This window comes from Schistocerca cancellata, chromosome 1, assembly GCF_023864275.1.
Source record: "Schistocerca cancellata isolate TAMUIC-IGC-003103 chromosome 1, iqSchCanc2.1, whole genome shotgun sequence".
In the NCBI taxonomy this organism is placed as follows: domain Eukaryota; kingdom Metazoa; phylum Arthropoda; class Insecta; order Orthoptera; family Acrididae; genus Schistocerca; species Schistocerca cancellata.
This window is the reverse complement of record NC_064626.1, coordinates 169,648,317-169,670,690: the sequence shown is the minus strand read 5'-3', so window position 1 is coordinate 169,670,690 and position 22,374 is coordinate 169,648,317. Positions and strand designations below refer to the sequence as shown.

At 45.0% G+C, this 22,374-nt stretch overlaps 1 protein-coding gene across 1 annotated transcript in view; it reads right to left on the bottom strand.

Moving 5' to 3' along the window:
• LOC126152714 (mucin-19-like) overlaps nucleotides 1-22,374 on the bottom strand; it is a 401,377-nt gene that overhangs the window by 309,411 nt on the left and 69,592 nt on the right. Inside the window, exon 6 of the mRNA XM_049916057.1 lies at nucleotides 21,820-22,087. Within this exon, the coding sequence (XP_049772014.1) occupies nucleotides 21,820-22,087 (268 nt within the window). The remainder of the gene's footprint in view (nucleotides 1-21,819; nucleotides 22,088-22,374) is intronic.

The window sequence follows — 22,374 nt, the reverse complement described above, 5'->3', positions numbered from 1 at the left end:
CCTGGTGCAGCTATCTGAGAGATTTGAAGAAATGAAACGAACCCTCTTCAGCACTATTCCGGTGAAACCACTGCAGTGATGAAACCGACATGCGTTTGAGTCTATATCACTTTACGAACCAAATTCAACAAAAGAGCAACATTTATAATAGTAAGTTGCGATTCTGTCATCACTGACTGACCGAAAGATGGAAAACACTTATCGGCCTCCCCTTCTGAACAAACGAATGAACTCGCCCTGCGCTGTGGAAGAAAACTGGTCACTGCACATCGGCCACCTTATTCTGTGCCAGCTATACATGGTCAAGAGTAAGCCGTTAATGCTTATTGTCCTCCAGTCCGAATGTCGAGTGTCGAAGTGGCGACACATCGGAGCAGAATGGTTACCTAGAGTGACAGGCGTAGTCCTCTTAGTGATGCAGTGACGACTGTGCAGAAAATACCAGGTCATAAAGTTTGTGAATTGTCTATGGGATGACTGTTCGATGCGGAGTAAAAACAACTTTCACATTGAGGTACCACATATAAAAATATTTGCATTTATGCTCATTACACCCTGTAGAGGCAAACTCGGTTCACAGTCGTCGCTAACAGGTTGGATATGCTTTCGCAGTGACTCGGTCCAGCAGAGGAAAGTCCAGAAAAGCGAATGTCTTCACACACGAAGCCACTGAAATATTTATCGTCCGGTGCGCGCTCTCCGATAGTGGGCGGACGCACTTTACCCGCGGGCTCTGCAGGGAGGGCCGGTTTATCTAATTTGGAGGGCACTCGGCCCCCGTAATTTGTAGCGGACTCCTCTGGCAGATAGCGCTGATCCCCGCCTTAAGTTAGTTGGCCGCCTTCCCACAGCTGCTAATAGACTGAGCTCTCTGCACACGCCGGCTCCTTCCGTCCTCTCGAGGATTCCCTTTATAAACTACACCGCGCTAATCTCTCGCTCTCTCTGCCTGCGCGCGGCGTGCGAGGTCGCAACATAATTACTTGTTTCTTATTGCTAAGCCGAGGTATTTGCGATGCGGGTTTTCTTAACCGTGTTCGGGCGGTCTTATTGATGCATCGGTAGGCGGTTTCTCCGGAGGGGCGCGACTGCGGTTTCGGCTGGCGTCTTGAGATAACGCCCGGCGGTGTAGAGGAGCAAGAGGCGACAGCAGCGAAAAGGGAAGGGGCTAGCTAGGACCGCGTCTTCGTGCACGACGGACAGACCGGTACTCATAGACTGTGGCTCATATCCACCGCGTTCTCATTGAACGCATAATCTTTGGTGTATGACCACAAACAGCGTCGTTCTAGTGAAAGCGAATGTCCCGATTGTAACATTAATCACTGTCATCGATGCTGTGCTTCCTGTCAGCCCTGAAGGCTTTCACTGGTTCTTTGATAATAAAAGTTGTTTCTTGAGTAGCACTAACTTGCGCTGCAAGTGAAATCACCTCACTTTGGATATACGCTCTGTCGCTAATTATCCGTTACTTGTGGAGTCCTTTATGATACTAGTAGCTTTCTTATGGAGAGATATTAAAGTAATTACATTTTTTTTCGTTCAATGGAATGAACTTAAAAAAATGTTTTGCACTGTGTAATACTGTTTTACTGGTTTCAGTATAAGAAAGTTTGGAAATCTTTTGAAGCTTTGCAGTAGTATAGTTAGTTCTTTTCTTCTGTTTAGTGCAGTGTGGAATGTTCATTTATTATCGTAATAAGTTCTGCAATAGTTGGAATTTTGATTTATTGCACTCATAATTGATTAAACGGCAGAAGCAAAATCAGTGAATGAGTACTATGAGGCTATATAGATCAAAACCTACAGGTAAACAACGACTTTTAATTATCAGTAAACCTTTTTCTACATGTACATGATTACCTTCCAATTCACAGTGAAATGCCACGCAAAGGGTTCATCAAAAATGGTTCAAATGGCTCTAAGCACTATAGGACTTAGCATCGGAGGTCATCAGTCCCCTAGACTTAGAACTACTTAAACCTAAGGACATCACACACATCCATGCCCGAGACAGGATTCGAACCTGCGACTGTAGCAGCAGTGGCGTTCCGGACTGAAGCGCCTAGAACCGCTCGGCCACAGCGGCCGGCGAGAGGGTTCATCAAACCACCTTCAAGCTTTTTTCTACCGTTTCACCCTAAAATTGCACGTAGGAAAAACGAACATTTAAATTTTCCAGTGCGAGTTCTGATCTCTCTTATTTTATTACGATAAGCATTTCTCCCCTTGTAGGTGGGGATCAACAAAATATTTTAGCATTTATAGGATTAAATTGGCGATTGAAATATCATGAGAAGATACTAGTGCAACGAAAAACGCCTTTGTTTTAATGATTGCCACCCCAATTCTCATATCTTGTACGTTTAGTGATTAACAGTAGATTTGGAAAACCTGTACATATAAAAATGGTTAAAATGGCTCTGAGCACTATGGGACTTAACATCGGAGGTCATCAGTCCCCTAGAACTACTTAAACCTAACTAACCTAAGGACATCAAACACATCCACGTCCGAGGCAGGATTCGAACCTGCGACCGTAGCAGTCGTGCGGTTCCGGACTGAAGTGCCTAGAACCGCTCGGCTACCGAGGCCGGCCCTGTAAATATAACTGAGTGTGCTGCTGTCATAGTCGTTGTACCGTTAAATACATTGTGCAACCCCACATCAGAGTACACTGGAACGTGTAAGTTTGCAATTTGGCTCAATGATGCCTACAGCCTTCCTCTGTAATGATGAAAAAGCGAGGCGTCGTGCAACTTCACTCTTGGGCTCGATGACGCACGCGAAAAAAGACCAGAGCTCATACGTTCATATGACGTGTAAGGTGGACTGATAATGTCACATTGATACCAAATTTCACCACAATTCTGCCCAACATGTTACATGATGGGAAGGTCGTTACAGGTTCTCTTAATCAGATTTCTACCCCCTCCCCCCCCCCCCACTTTCTTTTGACATATCTGCGATGCAGGTCAGAACCGCGACACCCAGCGTTGGAAACATGCAGCTTTCTTGTGAGTGACCGCCTCTTAGAATGGACACGAAAAGGCCTTGGCAGTAGCATAAAAGGCGTGATTGAAACTATCCCTTTCCACCTTGATGACACTTTCTGAGGCCTTTCCGCGTCGAGTGTGAGCGGTAATGTGTCTGAAACCTCTTCCTCGGCCACCCATAGTGATTCCAACACTGGATGTCGCGGTTCTGACCTCCATCGCAGATACATCAAAAGAAAGGTAGGGGGCTATAAATGTGAGTAAGAGGAGCTGTGACGACCTTCCCATCGTGTAACACGTCCGCGGTTGCGTTGGGCAGATTTGTGGTGAAATTTGGTATCAATGCGACATCATCAATCCACCTTACAGATCATATGAACTTCTGAGCTCTGGTCTTTTTTCGCGTGTGTCGACACCTTGCTGCTTGCACCATAATGACAGACAAACGAGTTTTCGAAAAAGTGTTCCTGCAACTATGTTGCGAAGTGTAGTAATAGAGTTTCTATGGTACGAAACCATTAAATTACTCATAAGCGTGCCATCATCTTCACTTGTGGCATAAGGTTTTTGACGGCACGTCCAGCTCTCTGAAGAACTGTTTGGAAGATGTCTAAGGATAAATTACAAATTTGGATCTTATCATAGATTTTGGAAAATGACTCCGTGCTTTTTGAATGGTGAAAAATGCCCCTGAATACAAGACATGAAAACATGTAACTAACCAAAATGTTTCACATTTTTTTATCCTATCTCACATTTTGCTGTTACCCAATGCCAGCAACACACTAAGATAAATTTCGCACTGTTCTACTTCCAGCTGAGATCTTCAACATGCAATCATAAATGCCTGTGGACACATTTTTGATTAACAAATACCATATTGACCTCGTTTAACGTGTTTTCAGCTCTTAAGAACGATGGAAATTATGTACATACTTACTACGTACCTCTGTATTTCACATGGACATCAGCAGCATTAAACTTACAGCTACTAATGTGGTTTACAGGATTTTCAACTTCATATGTTCAGAGGATCTTCTTCATATATTGAGAAGCGATACACCGCTGAAGATGTTCGCTGAAACAAATTCGTGGGGAGACTGTGAACCACTAACATTTCCATGGGATAAAGAGCCACCTACTATCGAGCGTCAGTGTCCACTGTTGAAGGTGACAACAACGGTAAGTGACAACTGTAATTTCTAAATGATTACCAAATAATTGCTCGCTAAATAGCCCTAGATACCATGAAATCGCTGGCCGCGGTGGCCAAGCTGTTATAGGCGCTTCAGTCCGGAACCGCGCGACTGCTACCGCCGCAGGTTAGAATCCTGCCTCGGGCATGGATGTGTGTGATGTCCTTAGGTTAGTTAGGTTTAACTAGTTCTAAGTTCTAGGGGACTGATAACCTCAGATGTTAAGTCCCATGGTGCTCAGAGCCATTTGCCACCATGAAATCGCCCATATGAATGGTATCTCTGTGCATCTGTCTCGCGTCATTTCAGAAGTAAGAACCAGTTTTCTGCTGTCACTTTACGTTTAGAAGTATTTATCTCCCTTTCCCAGTGTTCCAAACTTTTGACTGATCGTGTAGGCTGTTTAAACCTGCAACATTAACTAACACAGAGGACCCGGGATTGATTCCCAGCCGGCTTGGAGATTTTCTCAACTCGTGAACTGGGTGTTGTGTTGTCCTCATTATCATTTCATCCTCATCACCGGCGCGCAAGTTGCCCAATGTGTCGTCGGCTGAAATAAGACTTGAATTCGGCGGCCGATCTTCTCCGGATGGGGCCTTCTGGCCAACAATTCCACACGCTCATTTCATTTCAACTACGACTTTCTTTCGAAATCACCTTATGCGAGCTCTTTGTTTTCGCAACTATGAACACAAATTTGGAGAATGAGTGTGTTGGAGGTAACTTCATTTTAGATGTTTAGCTCGTGGCTTCTGATACAGACTGTATATTTCTGTAGAGAAACGGTCCACAGTATTGCCAGAAAGACATAATTTCAGCATAAAGCACTGACACTTGTGACAAATTTGTTTTTATCTCTGCATGAAGTAGAAATCTTTCATATCTTCCGTAATTTCAGTTGCTGTCAAACGAATACTTCTTTCATCAAGGGTTTTTCTTTCAGGCGTGTCGCTTATTGGTTTTCGTCTCGGGATCTTCGGCCTGAAGGTTGCTCAATGTACACTCCTGGAAATGGAAAAAAGAACACATTGACACCGGTGTGTCAGACCCACCATACTTGCTCCGGACACTGCGAGAGGGCTGTACAAGCAATGATCACACGCACGGCACAGCGGACACACCAGGAACCGCGGTGTTGGCCGTCGAATGGCGCTAGCTGCGCAGCATTTGTGCACCGCCGCCGTCAGTGTCAGCCAGTTTGCTGTGGTATACGGAGCTCCATCGCAGTCTTTAACACTGGTAGCATGCCGCGACAGCGTGGACGTGAACCGTATGTGCAGTTGACGGACTTTGAGCGAGGGCGTATAGTGGGCATGCGGGAGGCCGGTTGGACGTACCGCCGAATTGCTCAACACGTGGGGCGTGAGGTCTCCACAGTACATCGATGTTGTCGCCAGTGGTCGGCGGAAGGTGCACGTGCCCGTCGACCTGGGACCGGACCGCAGCGACGCACGGATGCACGCCAAGACCGTAGGATCCTACGCAGTGCCGTAGGGGACCGCACCGCCACTTCCCAGCAAATTAGGGACACTGTTGCTCCTGGGGTATCGGCGAGGACCATTCGCAACCGTCTCCATGAAGCTGGGCTACGGTCCCGCACACCGTCTTCCGCTCACGCCCCAACATCGTGCAGCCCGCCTCCAGTGGTGTCGCGACAGGCGTGAATGGAGGGACGAATGGAGACGTGTCGTCTTCAGCGATGAGAGTCGCTTCTGCCTTGGTGCCAATGATGGTCGTATGCGTGTTTGGCGCCGTGCAGGTGAGCGCCACAATCAGGACTGCATACGACCGAGGCACACAGGGCCAACACCCGGCATCATGGTGTGGGGAGCGATCTCCTACACTGGCCGTACACCACTGGTGATCGTCGAGGGGACACTGAATAGTGCACGGTACATCCAAACCGTCATCGAACCCATCGTTCTACCATTCCTAGACCGGCAAGGGAACTTGCTGTTCCAACAGGACAATGCACGTCCGCATGTATCCCGTGCCACCCAACGTGCTCTAGAAGGTGTAAGTCAACTACCCTGGCCAGCAAGATCTCCGGATCTGTCCCCCATTGAGCATGTTTGGGACTGGATGAAGCGTCGTCTCACGCGGTCTGCACGTCCAGCACGAACGCTGGTCCAACTGAGGCGCCAGGTGGAAATGGCATGGCAAGCCGTTCCACAGGACTACATCCAGCATCTCTACGATCGTCTCCATGGGAGAATAGCAGCCTGCATTGCTGCGAAAGGTGGATATACACTGTACTAGTGCCGACATTGTGCATGCTCTGTTGCCTGTGTCTATGTGCCTGTGGTTCTGTCAGTGTGATCATGTGATGTATCTGACCCCAGGAATGTGTCAATAAAGTTTCCCCTTCCTGGGACAATGAATTCACGGTGTTCTTATTTCAATTTCCAGGAGTGTATATCCTCACGTTTGACCAGCACGGGTGGCTGGCACTGTTACAGTTTCTCCGCCCACTGTCGATGGCGAACTGGACTGGAGCGGTGTTCAATAAGTAAAGCAACATATTTTTTTGAGGATTCTAGTACACCATATTATTATTCTATTATTCAACATAATTTTCGTTTAATGCGACGGCCTTATGATACCTTTCTCGAAGGGCCTACATGCCTACATGATACGGCTCCACTGGTCGATGTTGGAGCCACCGAATTGCTGCATCAGTAAGCTCGCCATCGTCCATGTACTGCTTCCCGCAGGTTGCATCCTTCAATGGGTCAGACGTATGTCGGAAGGTGCGAGTTCATGGCTAAAGGGTTTATGAGGAAGATTCCAGACAAGTGTTGCGAGCTCCTCTATGGCACGCAGACTTGGCTGAGACCTTGATTTGTTATGGAAAAGGAGAAGTTCGTTGGCATTTTCGTGGCGACAAAGATGCTAGAGTCGTTTCTTCCATTTCCTGAGGGTCGCATAATGCATTTTAGAATTGATAGTTCCATCATGAGGAAGGATATCAAACAAATTACTGTTTCAGATTCCGAGAAGACCTTCGTCATGACTTTACTAGCTGAGGGTGCTGCTTTCAAATTTTTCTTCGGAGGAGAGGTAATGTGGATTCAAACCACGGATTGTCGTTTCGTTTCTGATTATAAATACTGCATACATGTTTCATGGCCTGTGACGGTGTTCGATCAGCTTCGTGACGCGGAAGCAATTCCTCACGGATGGTCCTTCGTTGAGCGCCGAGGAAACCAGCGGGCAGACATCTTTGAGTATCCCAACTGGAGGGGAAGTGTGACAGCACTACCAACAGAGATGTCTAGTTCAGAGGCGAGGTGGTTAATTGTGATCCGTCGATCACCTCAAATGAGAGTGTCCATATGTCCCAATATTGCAGGAGTCACAGCTCTGTGCGGCCGGCGGCCGGAGTGGCCGAGCGGTTCTAGGTGCTATAGTCTGGAACCGCGCGACCGCTACGGTCGCAGGTTCGAATCCTGCCTCGGGCATGGATGTGTGTGATGTCTTTAGTTGTTAGTTAGGTTTAAGTAGTTCTAAGTTCTAAGGGACTAATGACCACAGCAGTTAAGTCCTATAGTGCTCAGAGCCACACGGGAGATCGGACAAGCTTATGCGTCTTTATTGCGATGATGGCAGACATTTTGCCCAACGATTCATTGTGCTTTTGTCCACTGCAAGGTCTCCGTAGACATTCTGCGAGCCCCTATGAATATTTGCGATGCTCTGGTTTATCGCCAAAAGAAACTGTGATGGCTTTCTACTTGGAATACACCTCCATTACAGAGGCCAGTTTGAAGAGTACTTCTGAAGCGGGGATATTCCACGATCTCCCATAGCAAATTCCACATTTTTTCTACCGAAACTGGCGGAGAAAAAAATTTGTTGCATTACCTATTGAGCGCATCTCGTACATATCCTATCAAAGTACGGTGGTGGGGGAGGGGAGGAGGAGGGGGAGGGGTTCGGATGGTTATTGGCACTAAACTCTTCCCCTTGGTACCTGAAATATGTAGACGATCAGTTCTGGTACGTATTATTTTCTACGCTTTTTCTGTCTTAGGTAAAGGCGCTGATGGCATGTTATTGGTGGATATCGTGATATTCTGTTTCATAAAGGAGAAATGACGAAGAGCATCCTATGTAACTTCTTATAGCATCAACAACAGAGGAGAGATACAACCTTCCTTTTACAGAGGACGTTCACCTCGAGTTCGCAGAGATGTGTACTAAGCGCTGGCACATAATAGGTTGCCATTGTCGGTGCTGCAGCGCGCCCGTTTCGAGCGACCGATTTATTGCCGCGACGTAGAAAAATAAGGCAATGAAGCCGCGAGTGCGCTAGCGACGGAGTGTGGTGACATATTTGCAACCGTGAGGGGAGGCAGGTCTGCAGCGGGGGAGGCGATCGCCGAGATTTAGGCGCGCCGCGACGCACGCGATGCACGGCACGGCACGCCACGCGGCCCCGACCGCGCCGCGCAGTCTCGCGTGAGTCCGCGTCGCCTGTCCGCGGGCGGCGCTGCCGCTCCAGCCGTCCCACGTAAAAGTTCCTTTCGTCGTCTGGGCAAAGCCGAAAGCGCTGTGCTTATTAAAGGCCTCTTTGCACGTACCAGCAGCTTCCATCGAGGCGGTTTACTACCGCAGTTTCGAAACACCACGTCGGTTCATTAAGGCAAGCACAGATTTTGCCTTCGCGAATGTGCAGATATTGCCATTTTGGACACAACAGCCACGAATTTCTAGCTTTCCCCTCCTTTCAGGAGGAGCACAAACCCAAAATAGTGGAGCAATTGAGATTGGTCTTAATTTATCAATTTCAGTCAATGTTAAACTGTAGAGAACTGTATGAATACAGCGGTGTTGAACAGGCAGTCCACTAGCTCCCACATGAAACAACGGACGAAATACGGCGAGAAACCAGCCGTATACTGACAAAAGCGAAGTTACCAGCATCCAATATGGCCAAGGCTGAGCGCAACGGCCTTCGAGCACTACGTAGTGATGAAAGCATTGTGGTACTACCTGCTGACAAGGGCAATGCCGCCGTAATTATGGAGTTCGAGGACTATGGTACGAAGATCTGTGCGCTACTGAACGAAGATACTTGTTGGAAGCTCCCACGCGATCCGACATCAAAAATAGTAAGAAAAACATCAAAACTTCTTAAGCGACCAGAATGAGATTTTCACTCTGCTGCAGAGTGTGCGCTAATATGAAACTTCCTGGCAGATTAAAACTGTGTGCTGGACCGAGATTCGAACTCGGGATCTTTGCCTTTCGCGGGCAAGTACTCTACCAATTGAGCTACCCAAGCACGACTCACGACCCGTCCTCACAGCTTTACTTCTGCCAGTACCTCGTCTCCTACCTTCCAAACTTTACAGAAGCTCTCCTCGCGAAAGGCAAAGGTCCCGAGTTCGAGTCTCGGTCCGGCACACAGTTTTAATCTGCCAGGAAGTTTCATATCAGCGCACACTCCGCTGCAGGGTGAAAATCTCATTCTGGAAACATCCCCTAGGCTGTGGCTAAGCCATGTCTCCGCAATATCCTTTCTTTCAGGAGTGCTAGTTTTTCTTTCAGGAGTGCTAGTTCTGCAAGGTTCGTAGGAGAGCTTCTGTAAAGTTTGGAAGGTAGGAGACGAGGTACTGGCAGAAGTAAAGCTGTGAGGACGGGGCGTGAGTCGTGCTTGGGGTAGCTCAGTTGGCAGAGCACTTGCCCGCGAAAGGCAAAGGTCCCGAGATCGTGTCTCGGTCCGGCACGGTTTTAATCTGCCAGGAAGTTTCTTAAGCGACCTTCAGTAGAAGACAGTGAGAATCTTCTCCCACAGGCGCCTAGACCACCTACTGCTTATGGTTTCCGAAGATACACAAGGACGGGACGCCATTTCGACTTATTACGTCTACAATGGGTTCTCTAACATACAAGCTAGCGAAGTACCTGGCCAAGCTCCTCGCTCCACATGTGGGGCACTGCCAACATCATATAAAAAACTCAGCAGAATTTATGAGCAGAATCAACCGTCTACGCCTTAGTGAGGATGATATTATGGTCAGTTTTGATGTAGTGGCGCTGTTTACGAATGTGCGTATCAAAGACCTTTTGGACCCAATTTCCCAGTATTTTGTAAGGGATGTGGTCATCTATTTAGGCACACTCTTACGTCCAACTATTTCGTGTACAAAGGCCAGTATTACGATCAGACAGACGGCGTAGCAATGGGTAGCCCGTTGGCTCCAGCTTTTGCAAACCTCTTCATGGAGAATTTTGAAGATATTGACATAGATACTGCGCCACTGAAGCCGAAGTGTTTTTTTAGATACGTTGAGGACACGTTCGTCATTTCGCCACACGGACGCGAGAAACTAGAAGAGTTTCTGGAACGCCTCAATGTCATCAACAGTAATATCCAGTGGAAAAAGATAATGCATTGCACTTCCTCGACGTCCTTGTCCCCCGTAAACGAAATGGGTGCCTTGGTCACAGCGTCTACAGAAAACCCACCCGCACAGATCTGTACCTGCACGCTACCAGCCATCATCATCCAGCCCAGAAGCGTACAATATTACAAACATTGGTGCATCGTGCAAGAGTAATATCAGACGAAGATAACCTGCCCCATGAACTGAGCCACCTACGCAAGGTTTTCAGGAATAACGGCTACAGCGCCCATCAAGTGAAAGAAGTGATTTCTGGGAAATATCAGAATAAGACCACCGACGAAGAGCAGGAAACGAAACTTGCTTTGCTGCCATTCTGTGGCTCTGTGTCGGGCAAGATAAGCCGCCTGTTGAAAAGACACAAGATCAAATCAATCTTCAGGCCTCCAACGAAAATCCGTCAATTACTGAGACCAGTTAAAGACGCAGTATGTTTCAGAACACCTGGAGTCTACGAAATATCTTGTGAGTGTGGCCAGAAGTACATCGGACAAACAATGCGCACTGTGGAACAACGCAGGAAAGAACATGAGAGGTATTATCGCCTGCGCTATCCATAGAAATCTGCGTTAGCTGAGCATACGTTAGAAAACGGTCACCACATAAAATTTGACGATACCTCTGTCGTGGCTCGCACTAACGGCTTCTGGGACAGTTTAATAAAGGAAGCTATTGAAATAAAAATTACCGCAAACACCCTGAATAGAGACGGTGGCTTGTAGCTCAGCGCTGCGTGGGATCCAGCTATCGCGCGGTTGAAGAGGGCACATCGAACGCCGACTCAAAACATGCCCATATGTGGCAATGTCGCGGGCACCAGTGACGTCACGGCCGGCAGCTAGCTGCGGCGCACCAACAGCCCACTGGCAGTCATAACACTTGACAATGGCCAAGGAGTGCTTGGCCAAAAGCTCGTGTAGTTTTAAGCAATGGACGCGGTTGGAAACCCGAGAACATTTTATTCAATGTAGAGAACTGCTGAGGCAACTGTGTTTTTGCATTTCATAATTCTTCTGAGGCCAGTTACGAGTAGAACTTCTGTTGTTCAGCAGTTAGTCTTGGTTGTCGTCGTGCTGGCGTACGACCAATGTTTCCTACTTCATGAAACCACCAAGAAATCATTGAAATAGTACTTGTGACGCGCTACGTTGATGAAGCATCTGTCTGTGCCTTGATCTGATCCTGCAATTCCACACAAACAATGCGCAAGCACGACTGAGGCTACTACACTGCTTTTTTTATTTTTGAATCTCGAGATTTCTCGTTTCGTCAGTAAACAGCATAGTTCCGCATTGGGGATATCTCGACACTCTTTCGCAGTGGCTGCTCATTTTTCCTATTTCCATTATCAGTGTTTTCCGATTACTCTTGAAATTTATGCGCTAAACTGTGATCTGGAATGGAGAACCTTTATCCTGCAACACGAAATGAAAAACTTATCAATTAAATGAGCAATGAAATCTATGTGAAAGCTGCCGAAGTCTTCTCAAATCCGAAGACTTGTACTAAGTTATGATCCTCTCGACGTTTCAACTGCCGGAATAAGGAATAAGATTTTTTAAATTTACTTCACACCTGAAGGACAACGTCGTAGCTCACAGATTCTTGTTCACTGTTAAAAAAAGATAACATGACACGTGAAAGGTATGTCGGCTTCTGTATATAAATTTCACTACTTAAAGGTAGCGCTAATTTTTTCACATAGAAACAGACTGTGAGGCTAATAAAGCCATTCATGTCTGAAATACGAGACATGTAATATTTAGAAGCCCGCTGCATGTTCTATGAACGCTGTGAGAGCATTCTCCGGTAAGCGAAGCGACGGCGATCGATGCAGGGATTTGGTTGCTTGCGTGCAAAGGAGGCCATGAAAGCAGGTCTCAGCGAAGTAACCTCATTGGTATCAATCAAAGCTCCGTGAGCGTAAATCGATTAATACTGCATCACACGGGAACAGTGGCTGTAGGTTGTTGCTGGCGTCGCTCTACATCCAAACTATGGGGAACAGCTGTCGACGGGCATTAAAACGAGCAGTTTCTTATTTCTAAGATGTTTTCGGCTTGATTAATCGATGATCTTGTTTATTGTTTCTAGCAGAGTTGACGATTCCATTCTGCGCTCCGTTTTTCTTAAAGCTGTACAGGTGCTCAAACCAGTGGTCTTGTTTGTGCTTGCTACCTGGACTCCTACCAGGTTAACACCAGTAGCAGATAATGCGAATCCACTGAGCCCTCCAAACCTGTTCCTTCGTCTGGAAAAAGAAACATTTTAGCAAAATAATTTATGATAATATTGATAGATTACACACCATAGTAAGAAATTAACATGATCTCTTTCCCATCTGCCCTTTGAATATTTATGGAACTTGTTTAAGACTTAATTTTTGAATGACCTTACTGTTTTTAATTGCAATCGACCTTTCACACTTATAGATGTGTGATAGCTGCCAGAAAAAGTGGTACCTTGGAATTAGCAACTCCATATGTTTCTGCCTGAGAGAGGAGAACTTGAGCAATGCTTGATGCGATAAAACATTATTTTGGTTCAAATGGTTCAAATGGCTCTGAGCACTATGGGACTCTACTGCTGAGGTCAGTAGTCCCCTAGAACTTAGAACTAGTTAAACCTAAATAACCTAAGGACGTCACAAACATCCACGCCCGAGGCAGGATTCGAACCTGCGACCGTAGCGGTCTTGCGGTTCCAGACTGCAGCGCCTTTAACCGCACGGCCACTGCGGCCGGCAAAACACTATTTTGAGTGACCTCGAAAAGAACTGTTTCTGTGACACAAGAGTATCAGATCACAGCATGTAATGAAGTGACTTACGATTTTTCTATAGCACGTAAAATGTTGTCCTTCGACAAAATTAGGCTTTCCTCAACAAAAACCCTGTCTTCCGTACTTTTTAAACCGTTTTCTGTGCTACGTGATGTTTTTTATTTCAGTAAGGGAAACAGACCATTTGGTAAGGTTTAGAAACATATCTGCAACTTTAGACGAAAGCTTAGAAGAATGCGACTAACCCTTTGGGATAAATGTGTTCCGGTCAAGAACTGCGCACATGTGATAAGCGTTAAGTCACATTATTGGAAAAATGGCTGTAAGCACTATGGGACTTAACATCTGAGGTCATCAGTTCCCTAGACTTAGAACTACTTAAACCTAACTAACCTAAGGACATCACACACATCCATGCCCGAGGCAGGATTCGAACCTGCGACCGCAGTAGCAGCGCGGTTCCGGACTGAAACGCCTAGAACTGCTCGGCCACAGCGGCCGGTCACATTATTGGAATTGTAGTTATTGCTTTGATATTCATGCAGTATCACAACGCAACAGTTATTCATTTCTGCTATATACGACAAGTAGAAAGAACCACCTTGTTCACTGAGGTGACAAAAGTCGTGGGATACCTCCTAATATCGTGTCGGACCTCCTTTTTCCCGGCGTAGTGCAGTAATTGGGCGTGGCATGGACTCAAAAAGTCGCTGCGAGTCCCCTGCAGAAATATGTAGCCATTTTGTCTCTATAGCCGTCGATAATTGCGAACATATTGCCCAAGCAGGATTTTCTGCACTTATTGATCTCCCATTTATGTCCCATAAATGTTCAATGGGATTCATGTGGGGCGATCTGGATGGCCAAATCATTCGCTCAAATTGTCCAGAACTTTCTTCAAACCAATTGCGACTGTGGCCCTGTGACTTGCCAGCGTTGTTTGAGAACATAAAATCCATGAATGGCTCCATTTGGTGTCCAAGTAGCTGAACATAACCATTTCCAGTCAATGATTGGTACCGTAGTACCCAGTCCATTCCACGTAAACATAGCCCACACCATTATGGAGCCATCGCCAGCTTGAACAGAGTCTTGTTGACAACTTGGGTTCATGACTTCGTGGGGTCTGCACCACACTTTAACCCTGTGATCAGCTCTTACCAACTGTAGTTGGGACTCATCTGACCAGGCCACGATTTTCCAGTAGGGTCCAATCGACATTGCTGCAGGCGACGTTGTGCCGTTACCAAAGACACTCTCGTCTGTCCTCTGCTGCCTTAGCCCATTAAAGTCAAATTTTGCCGCTCTGTCCTAACGTATACATTTATTTTGAGTTTTACGGTTATTTAACGCAGTGTTACTTGTCTGTTAGCACTGACAATACGCAAACGCCGTTGCTTTCGGTCTTCAAGTGAGTGCCGTCGGGTACTACGTTGTCCGTGGTGAAAGGTAATGCCTGAAATTTGGTATTCTAGTACACTCTTGACACTGTGGATCTCGGTCTATTGAATTCCCTAAGGATTTCTGAAATCCGCGTTCAGAGTCTGTTAACTCCCATCATGAGGCCTTAATAACGTCGGAAAAATATGTCACCTCAGTGCATGATTGTCAATGAAAGAAGGACTGGTTATATGTGAAGCTTTTAAAATGAAAGAAATTTGAAGTATTATGTACACTACTATCTAGACTGGCGTAAAGGCCATCTTAGCTATCCTAGTTAAATTTAAGAAAATACGGTTTGTCCTAAACCCGCTGAAGTAGCTTACTAAATACCTAAACCTGCTCAGCGTGGTTATGATTTACGAATTTAATAGAGAAATATCAGTATTGTATTAATGCTACAACTATGTTATATCCAGAAAGAGTATTGCCTATATTATTTCGTTGTGTCGAAAACAAAAATTATCTCTATTAAAGTAACAACAATGAATATTAAAAAGGTAATATGCAGTAAAATGTATAGTATAAAGGAAATAGAAACAAGTGCAAGTAGCAGTCGGTATTGCAGAATAACTTACATCAGTTACAAATTAACTATCACACCCTATCTGACGGTACCTATCAAAACTGTAGTTAGGAAAAATATCAAGCAGAAATTCGAAAGATAGCTTCATTAATGTGCTGTTACATGTTGAGTGTGGTTCATGTTGCCATTGATGACAGACGTATGGGAACATGGCTTGCATATACTGGCGATTCTGTATAATTTGAGAAATTAAAGAAAAATGACCATGAGAAGATAGGGTGGAGATCAGCTAATGCAATGAAAGGAAATCTTTCACCATTAAGTGTGTAATATCCAACATTCAAACATTCACATTTACCTTCAATGTTAGACAACAAGTTACGAGCGTGATATTTTTATGAGTGTTCATGTTCAATTCTGCTCGGAGAATTTCTGTGCGACTTTTTGTGCTCGTACGGAACACGTGTTTCAAATGTATTTATCTAATTTTTTTTGTTTTCCGTTCATTTAAGTTGTCTTTAAAGTAGGCCTCCAGTGGTAGCTGACTGAATATTGCTGTATTTCAAAACACGAATTACGTTTATTGAATATCCAGAAAGCTAAAACTGGACAAAATCTATTGAGGAATATCTTCTAGTCTTCGGAGCCATGGTTGTATTGATGTCGATAACGCGCTATGTATCGATTAAGGTTGAAATGATTTTAATAGCTTCAAAGAATTTATTTCTGTCCGTTTCCTACATCATTTAACAATTATCTGTTAGATTTGATGTGTTGGTAAACGACTTCAGATTCATGAACCACAATAACAACAACTATATTGGCTGAAATTAATGTTTTCATAATTTTGTTCGTTTCCAAATGAGTTGCTATATATTTACTTCCGATGTATAATAATTTGGGATCGGATCATTCTCCATTTCTTTCTGATATGCGCAACGGTTCATATGTGCATACTTTTTGCTCGTAGTAAGTAACTAACAGTTTATGAAGGTAGAAGTGACATTTTCCAGAAAAATGAGGAAGTACATCTAGAGCAAGGTGAGGCATGTAAAATTGTTGTGACAAAGCGATACAAGTGAAATCCAACTCTGTGCTGTTCCATGGTGCACTAAAATAAAACTAGTTACAAGAGGCCACGAAACAGTTACTTTCGTGTACAGTTATACTGATTTTTTATGTTTATATTATCTAAATAAACTTCTTATGATACATGAGTAGAGGGGAGTGATCCAGGTGGTGAGAAATATTTTCAGTAACTGAATAACGCTTTAATTAATATTCTTTCATATTATGTTTCACTAGTCCAATTCACAAAGAGTATGGTGCTCATCTAGCATTAATTAATATTTTGTTATAGCCCTAAACAGCAGGTTTAGTAAACTGATTTGATAATATTCAGTGAGCATAATAACATTATTCTTAATACACAATATTGTGGACACAAAGCGATACAAGTGCGTACTGAATTTTATGAATTGTGATATGAAACTGATTATTTATATTAACCTGTTATTCCAACATCCGAACAGAAAATTCTACATAGTGTTGTTATGTCTAATATGCGCAAAAAATTTGAATTTCAGTTTTGAAATCTCAATATAACTCTGCAACATTGTGAACTTTAACTTCAGTTTTCTTAAAACTACAAGAAGTGTTCTTATACCCCTCTCTTTCCGACCCCCTCATATACTACCCGTACAGCTCTGATGCTTACAGTCAACCCTTCAGTCACATTCACTTTAAAAATCAAGTGAACTAATAATAAATGAATTATGATACGTCGCAATCACGTGTGGCTGTTTTTGGCTAAATTTTCTTAGAGAATTTCGTACCTTTTCTCCAGTTAATTTTTAAACCTATCTGAAATACCAAATTTCTTCTTCTTTTGCTTTGGAAATGTATAGAACTTTTCTTATGTTGAAAGGTGGAAGTCCACTTTCCATATAATTTTGTAGTTTTATAACACTGTGGTTTTATCAAATTTCTCCGCCTGTATGGTCTCATACTTTTACGTGACAGAGAAGAAGATTACGATGGTACGGAATTACCAGCTGTCCTATAAAAGGGAGACTGCTGGATTAAATGAATGAGGGTGTTATTGCAGACGCATGAAAGTAGGTGAATTCAGGTGCACTTTCTTGTTTTAGCTTTGTGGCAGAATCCTAGAAACAGCATAAGAGTTTTAGCCACTGAGGAGGAGCGTCGGCCCGTTGCCTTCGCTGATTTTCGTAATGGGCGCCTGTGCGGTCGACGCTCTTTTTTAGAGCCACGCGTGAGTGACACTTTCGTTCAAATTACAGACGTTGAACTGATGGAAAATTTTTGAGAAAGTGTAAGTAGGCGTCGTCTGCGCTGTCTTCTGATTGGAAGAGACGTATAGTACCACGAAAGAATTCAAATGTTCAAATGTGTGTGAAATCTTATGGGACTTAACTGCTAAGGTCATCAGTCCCTAAGCTTACACACTACTTAACCTAAATTATCCTAAGGGCAAACAGACACACCCATGCCCGAGGGAGGACTCGAACCTCCGCGGGGCCCAGCCGCATAGTCCATGACTGCAGCGCCTCATACCGCTCGGCTAATCACGCGCGGCCGAAAGAATTCGTTCTGTTAAATGGTCAGTTCACCCCCTCCAGGTTTTTAGGCCTCTTTGCATGCAGCCGAGGCAGATTGGTTTTTAGGCAGAAGTTACTGGGTCACAGAAGAGTCGAGTCCCAGACGACTTGCTGTACTGGTGACTGTGATTTCTCGCATCTCTGCGCACTTAAGCGATTGTTTTGGATGAGAATTACTTCAGAGGTATCTTGTAGAGAACTTTATGTAACTTTAAAGTCTCTTGTTAGAGACACTATGGGGTTCTTGTGGGTGATAATTTTGCAATTATGCAACTAAATTCAGATGGGGGAGAAATTACTCTTTTCCCAGTCACGACCCACTTGCTGCATCGTGATTCTAATTACGTTCCATGATTCCTCTCCGCTGCTACGCGCAAGCCAATTTTTTCGACTCAACATTTGAGAGAAAATGGCGACTGTTATAAGCGGCGATTAAGAAATTCCCATTTGAGGGCACTGTTGCAGCGTATATTACATGTGCCGCGACTGGGATGTGGGTGTACTCGTATAAGCACCGACGTGCAGTAATGTATCACGGTGGCATTTTTCGTGTCTATCCGACGTGCGTGTCGTAAGTGCGGGAACGTGAACTATGGCGACGATATTACCAAATGCGTCCAAACAGGACCAACGTACTGTTATTCTTTTCTTGGTTACCGAAGGACAAACGTCGGTAGACATCCATCGGAGGATGAAGAATGTGAATGGGGCAGGAAACCACAGTTGTGGAATGGTACGCCGTGTTTCATGCTTGTCGCGATTCGACACAAGACGCTGGTCTATCTGGGAGGCCAACTTCATTTAAACCTGGTGTCTCTATTAGTGGGGAACAATACTGCGCAACGCTGGAGAAATTACGGCGTGCAATTAAGGCGAAAAGTTCAGGTAAAATGTGACAAGGAGTGTTGCTGCTTCACGATAACGCACGTCCCCATGTTGCAATGGTCGTAACGCAGAAGTTATGAAACTCAAGTGGGAGAAACTCGAGCACCCGCCCTATAGTGCTAATCTCTCCCTATGCTATTATCACGCCTTTGCTGCCTTAAAAAAAGCTTTGAAGGATCGACGTTTCGCGTCGGACGAGGATGTGTAGCAGGCAGTGAAGGAGTACTTCAGGCAGCAGGATGCGGTGTTTTACCAAACGTGTATCTTCTATCTGGCGAGTCGATGGGATGGTTACCTAAATGCTCACGGCGGTTATGCCTGATTTGCATCTCGCTTCTGGACTGTACGACTCTCGAACGGAAACTTTTAGATCGCGCGTTGTAACTTCGGTAATTCTGTGAATATCCGAGACCTTGCGCGTGAATGTACGTGCATCCAAGATGCATACCGTGACCCAGCCAATCATCTCTGAATAAAACTGATTAATACTGTTTATTGTTACGGAACCATAGTGTCTGTGTTTTACATGTGTTGCATGTTTAACGCCGTTCAAAAGTACGCTCCAGTTTGTAAATAAAAGTCCTCTTAAATTCAATCTAATTCGTTAAACTTTGAACCAGTGTGCATACCCCCAACGCCATCCTTTCTCCTGTGATGAATGACCTGATGTATAGTGTAAGGGAGATTTACTAGAAAGCATTTAGTGACATTAAATCCCTGATCGTTCAATCTGAAGTCCGGAAGTTAGATTTCCGTTGCGCCCTTTTTCCTTGGCATAAGAGCTAGGGCTGCACCAATTAATATTTCTAGGTCTTCAAACGAATTGGCATTCAGGGAAAGGTAGAGAATATTAAGCACTCAACAGGCACCTCGCTGCTATGGAAAGGGCGAAAGATCATCCTACCGAAGAATTAACCACCAGTATTTAGGCGTTTTGAATAGTCAACAAACAGTTGGCGCATTTTAACACTAGAATTTAAATTTGTTGATAGAAAAGGGATGAAAACAGTATGCTTTTGGGCAGGCAATATTCACAAAAAAAATGCATCTGACGTCAAACCATGTCCTGCTATAGCGTTTCATCGCCGCAATCGTTCTGTTTGTCCTTGTGTGTCAAAGCTCACCAGTTTTGTATTCTAGTTCAACTCGACTTAATGTATAAATTGATTTAGATGTAAGTGCATTATTCTACAAAACAGGGAGGAAACAAAATAGGAAAAAGGAAGTACATGAAATCCATGTGTGATTTGTGGGGCAAATTTTCGGATTAAAATTCATACGGCGTCATACCTGCTTCAGTTCAGCAACAGCCAGAAGTACAAAAATGGCGAAGGTGCTTCTGTTCGTATGCAGCTCGATGGAAACAATCAATATTTGGGCATATGTTGCGTTCGTATTATATGCCGATATCGACACACACCATTTATAAGACGTTCTACAACTTGCGATAATAGATCAAATTCACTGGGAATTATTATGCATGTCTGTGTGTGAGAGAGAGAGAGACTATATGGCTTCTTATCATTCTGAAGGTGGCAGGAGTAAAATACAGAGAGCGAAAGGCTATTTACAATTTGTACAGAAACCACATGGCAGTTATAAGAGTCGAGGGGCATGAAAGGGAAGCAGTGGTTGGGATGGGAGTGAGACAGTGTTGTAGCCTATCCCCGATGTTATTCAATCTGTATATTGAGCAAGCAGTAAAGGAAACAAAAGAAAAATTTGGAGTAGGAATTAAAATCCATGGAGAAGAAATAAAAACTTTGAGGTACGCCGATGACATTGTAATTGTGTCAGAGACAGCAAAGGACCTGCAAGAGCAGTTGAACAGAATGGATAGTGTCTTGAAAGGAAGATATAAGATGAACATCAACAAAAGCAAAACGAGGATAATGGAATGCACTCGAATTAAATCGGGTGATGCGGAGGGAATTAGATTAGGAAATGAAACACTTAAAGTAGTAAAGGAGTTTTGCTATTTTGGGAGCAAAATAACTAACGATGGTCGAAGTAGAGAGGATATAAAATGTAGACTGGCAATGGCAAGGAAAGCGATTCTGACGAAGAGGAATTTGTTAACATCGAGTATAGATTTAAGCGTCAGGAATTCGTTTCTGAAAGTATTTGTATGGAGTGTAGCCATGTATGGAAGTGAAACATGGACGATAAATAGTTTGGACATGAAGAGAATAGAAGCTTTCGAAATGTGGTGCTACAGAAGAATGTTGAAGATTATATGGGCAGATCACATAACTAATGAGGAGGTATTGAATAGAATTGGGGAGAAGAGGAGCTTGTGGCAGAACTTGACTAGAAGAAGTGATCGGTTGGTAGGACATGTTCTGAGGCATCAAGGGATCACCAATTTAGTATTGGAGGGCAGCGTGGAGGGTAAAAATCGTAGAGGGAGACCAAGAGATGAATACACTAAGCAGATTCAGAAGGATGTAGGTTGCAGTAGATACTGGGAGATGAAGAAGCTTGCACAGGATAGAGTAGCATGGAGAGCTGCATCAAACCAGTCTCAGGACTGAAGACCACAACAACAACAAGAACACCATTCTACACATAACTGAATGCAAGCGTGAGTGCTACATGGGAGCGTTTTCTTTCCTCTTGGATTTTAGCAAGGCTTGATAATATCAGCCACAAAATCTAAAACTCTCCTTATGCACTGTCCCATTTTCTTCTTGATGCGATTCTGAGTGTAAAATGAGACAACAGATGTATACATGCAAACTAGAATCGAAGGGGGTGCCTCCAGTAAGTCTCCGTGCCCTTAACGTCTGGTGGAGTATACCAAGGGCAAGGCAGGTGCGTGCCAAGGAGGCGGGCGTCCGATAGACGGCGCTGGCCGGGGATCAATTAGAGGGGCTGGCGGCGGCGGCGGGGGCGGTAGGACACGTAATGAGGGCGGCGACACGCGACGCCGCGGCCGTGCCTAGCGCCGCCTGTAATTACAGCCGTGCGCCGTGCCAGGCACCGCCGCCGCCGCCGCCGACGCCGACGCCTCGCGTCCGCGGTCGCGACTGCACGCCACGCCGGCCCGCCGTGTCACCGAAACGCGACCCGCCCGCCAAGTGACGGCGCCGCGCTCGCTGGTCACTTGCGCTGCGGCGCGCCGGCGCGCTCTGCGGTCCCCGCAGCCGCCAGCGTCGCTGCACTGTGCCACGATGCTAGTGCCGAAACCGAAACATTCTAGTCTTTTTTTTCCTGTCGAAGCTTCTTTCTGTGCGTTGGGAAGTAAACCTATGATATCGTTCAACAGAGAATCCTTGGAAGCGTGCCCAATGCATATTTCTTTCTGAGCTAGTATGAACATAGTTGGCAGTCAATTTCGAAGAAGTTTGCGTAATGGTGTCAGTGCTAACAGACAAGCAACACTGCTTGAAGTAACATTATAAATCGGTGTGAGTCGTACGGCGAACGTATCCGCTAGGACAGTGAGGTGAAATTTGGCGCTAGAGGGCTTTGGCAGCAGACGACCGACGAGTATCGCTTTGCTAGCCCGCCCGG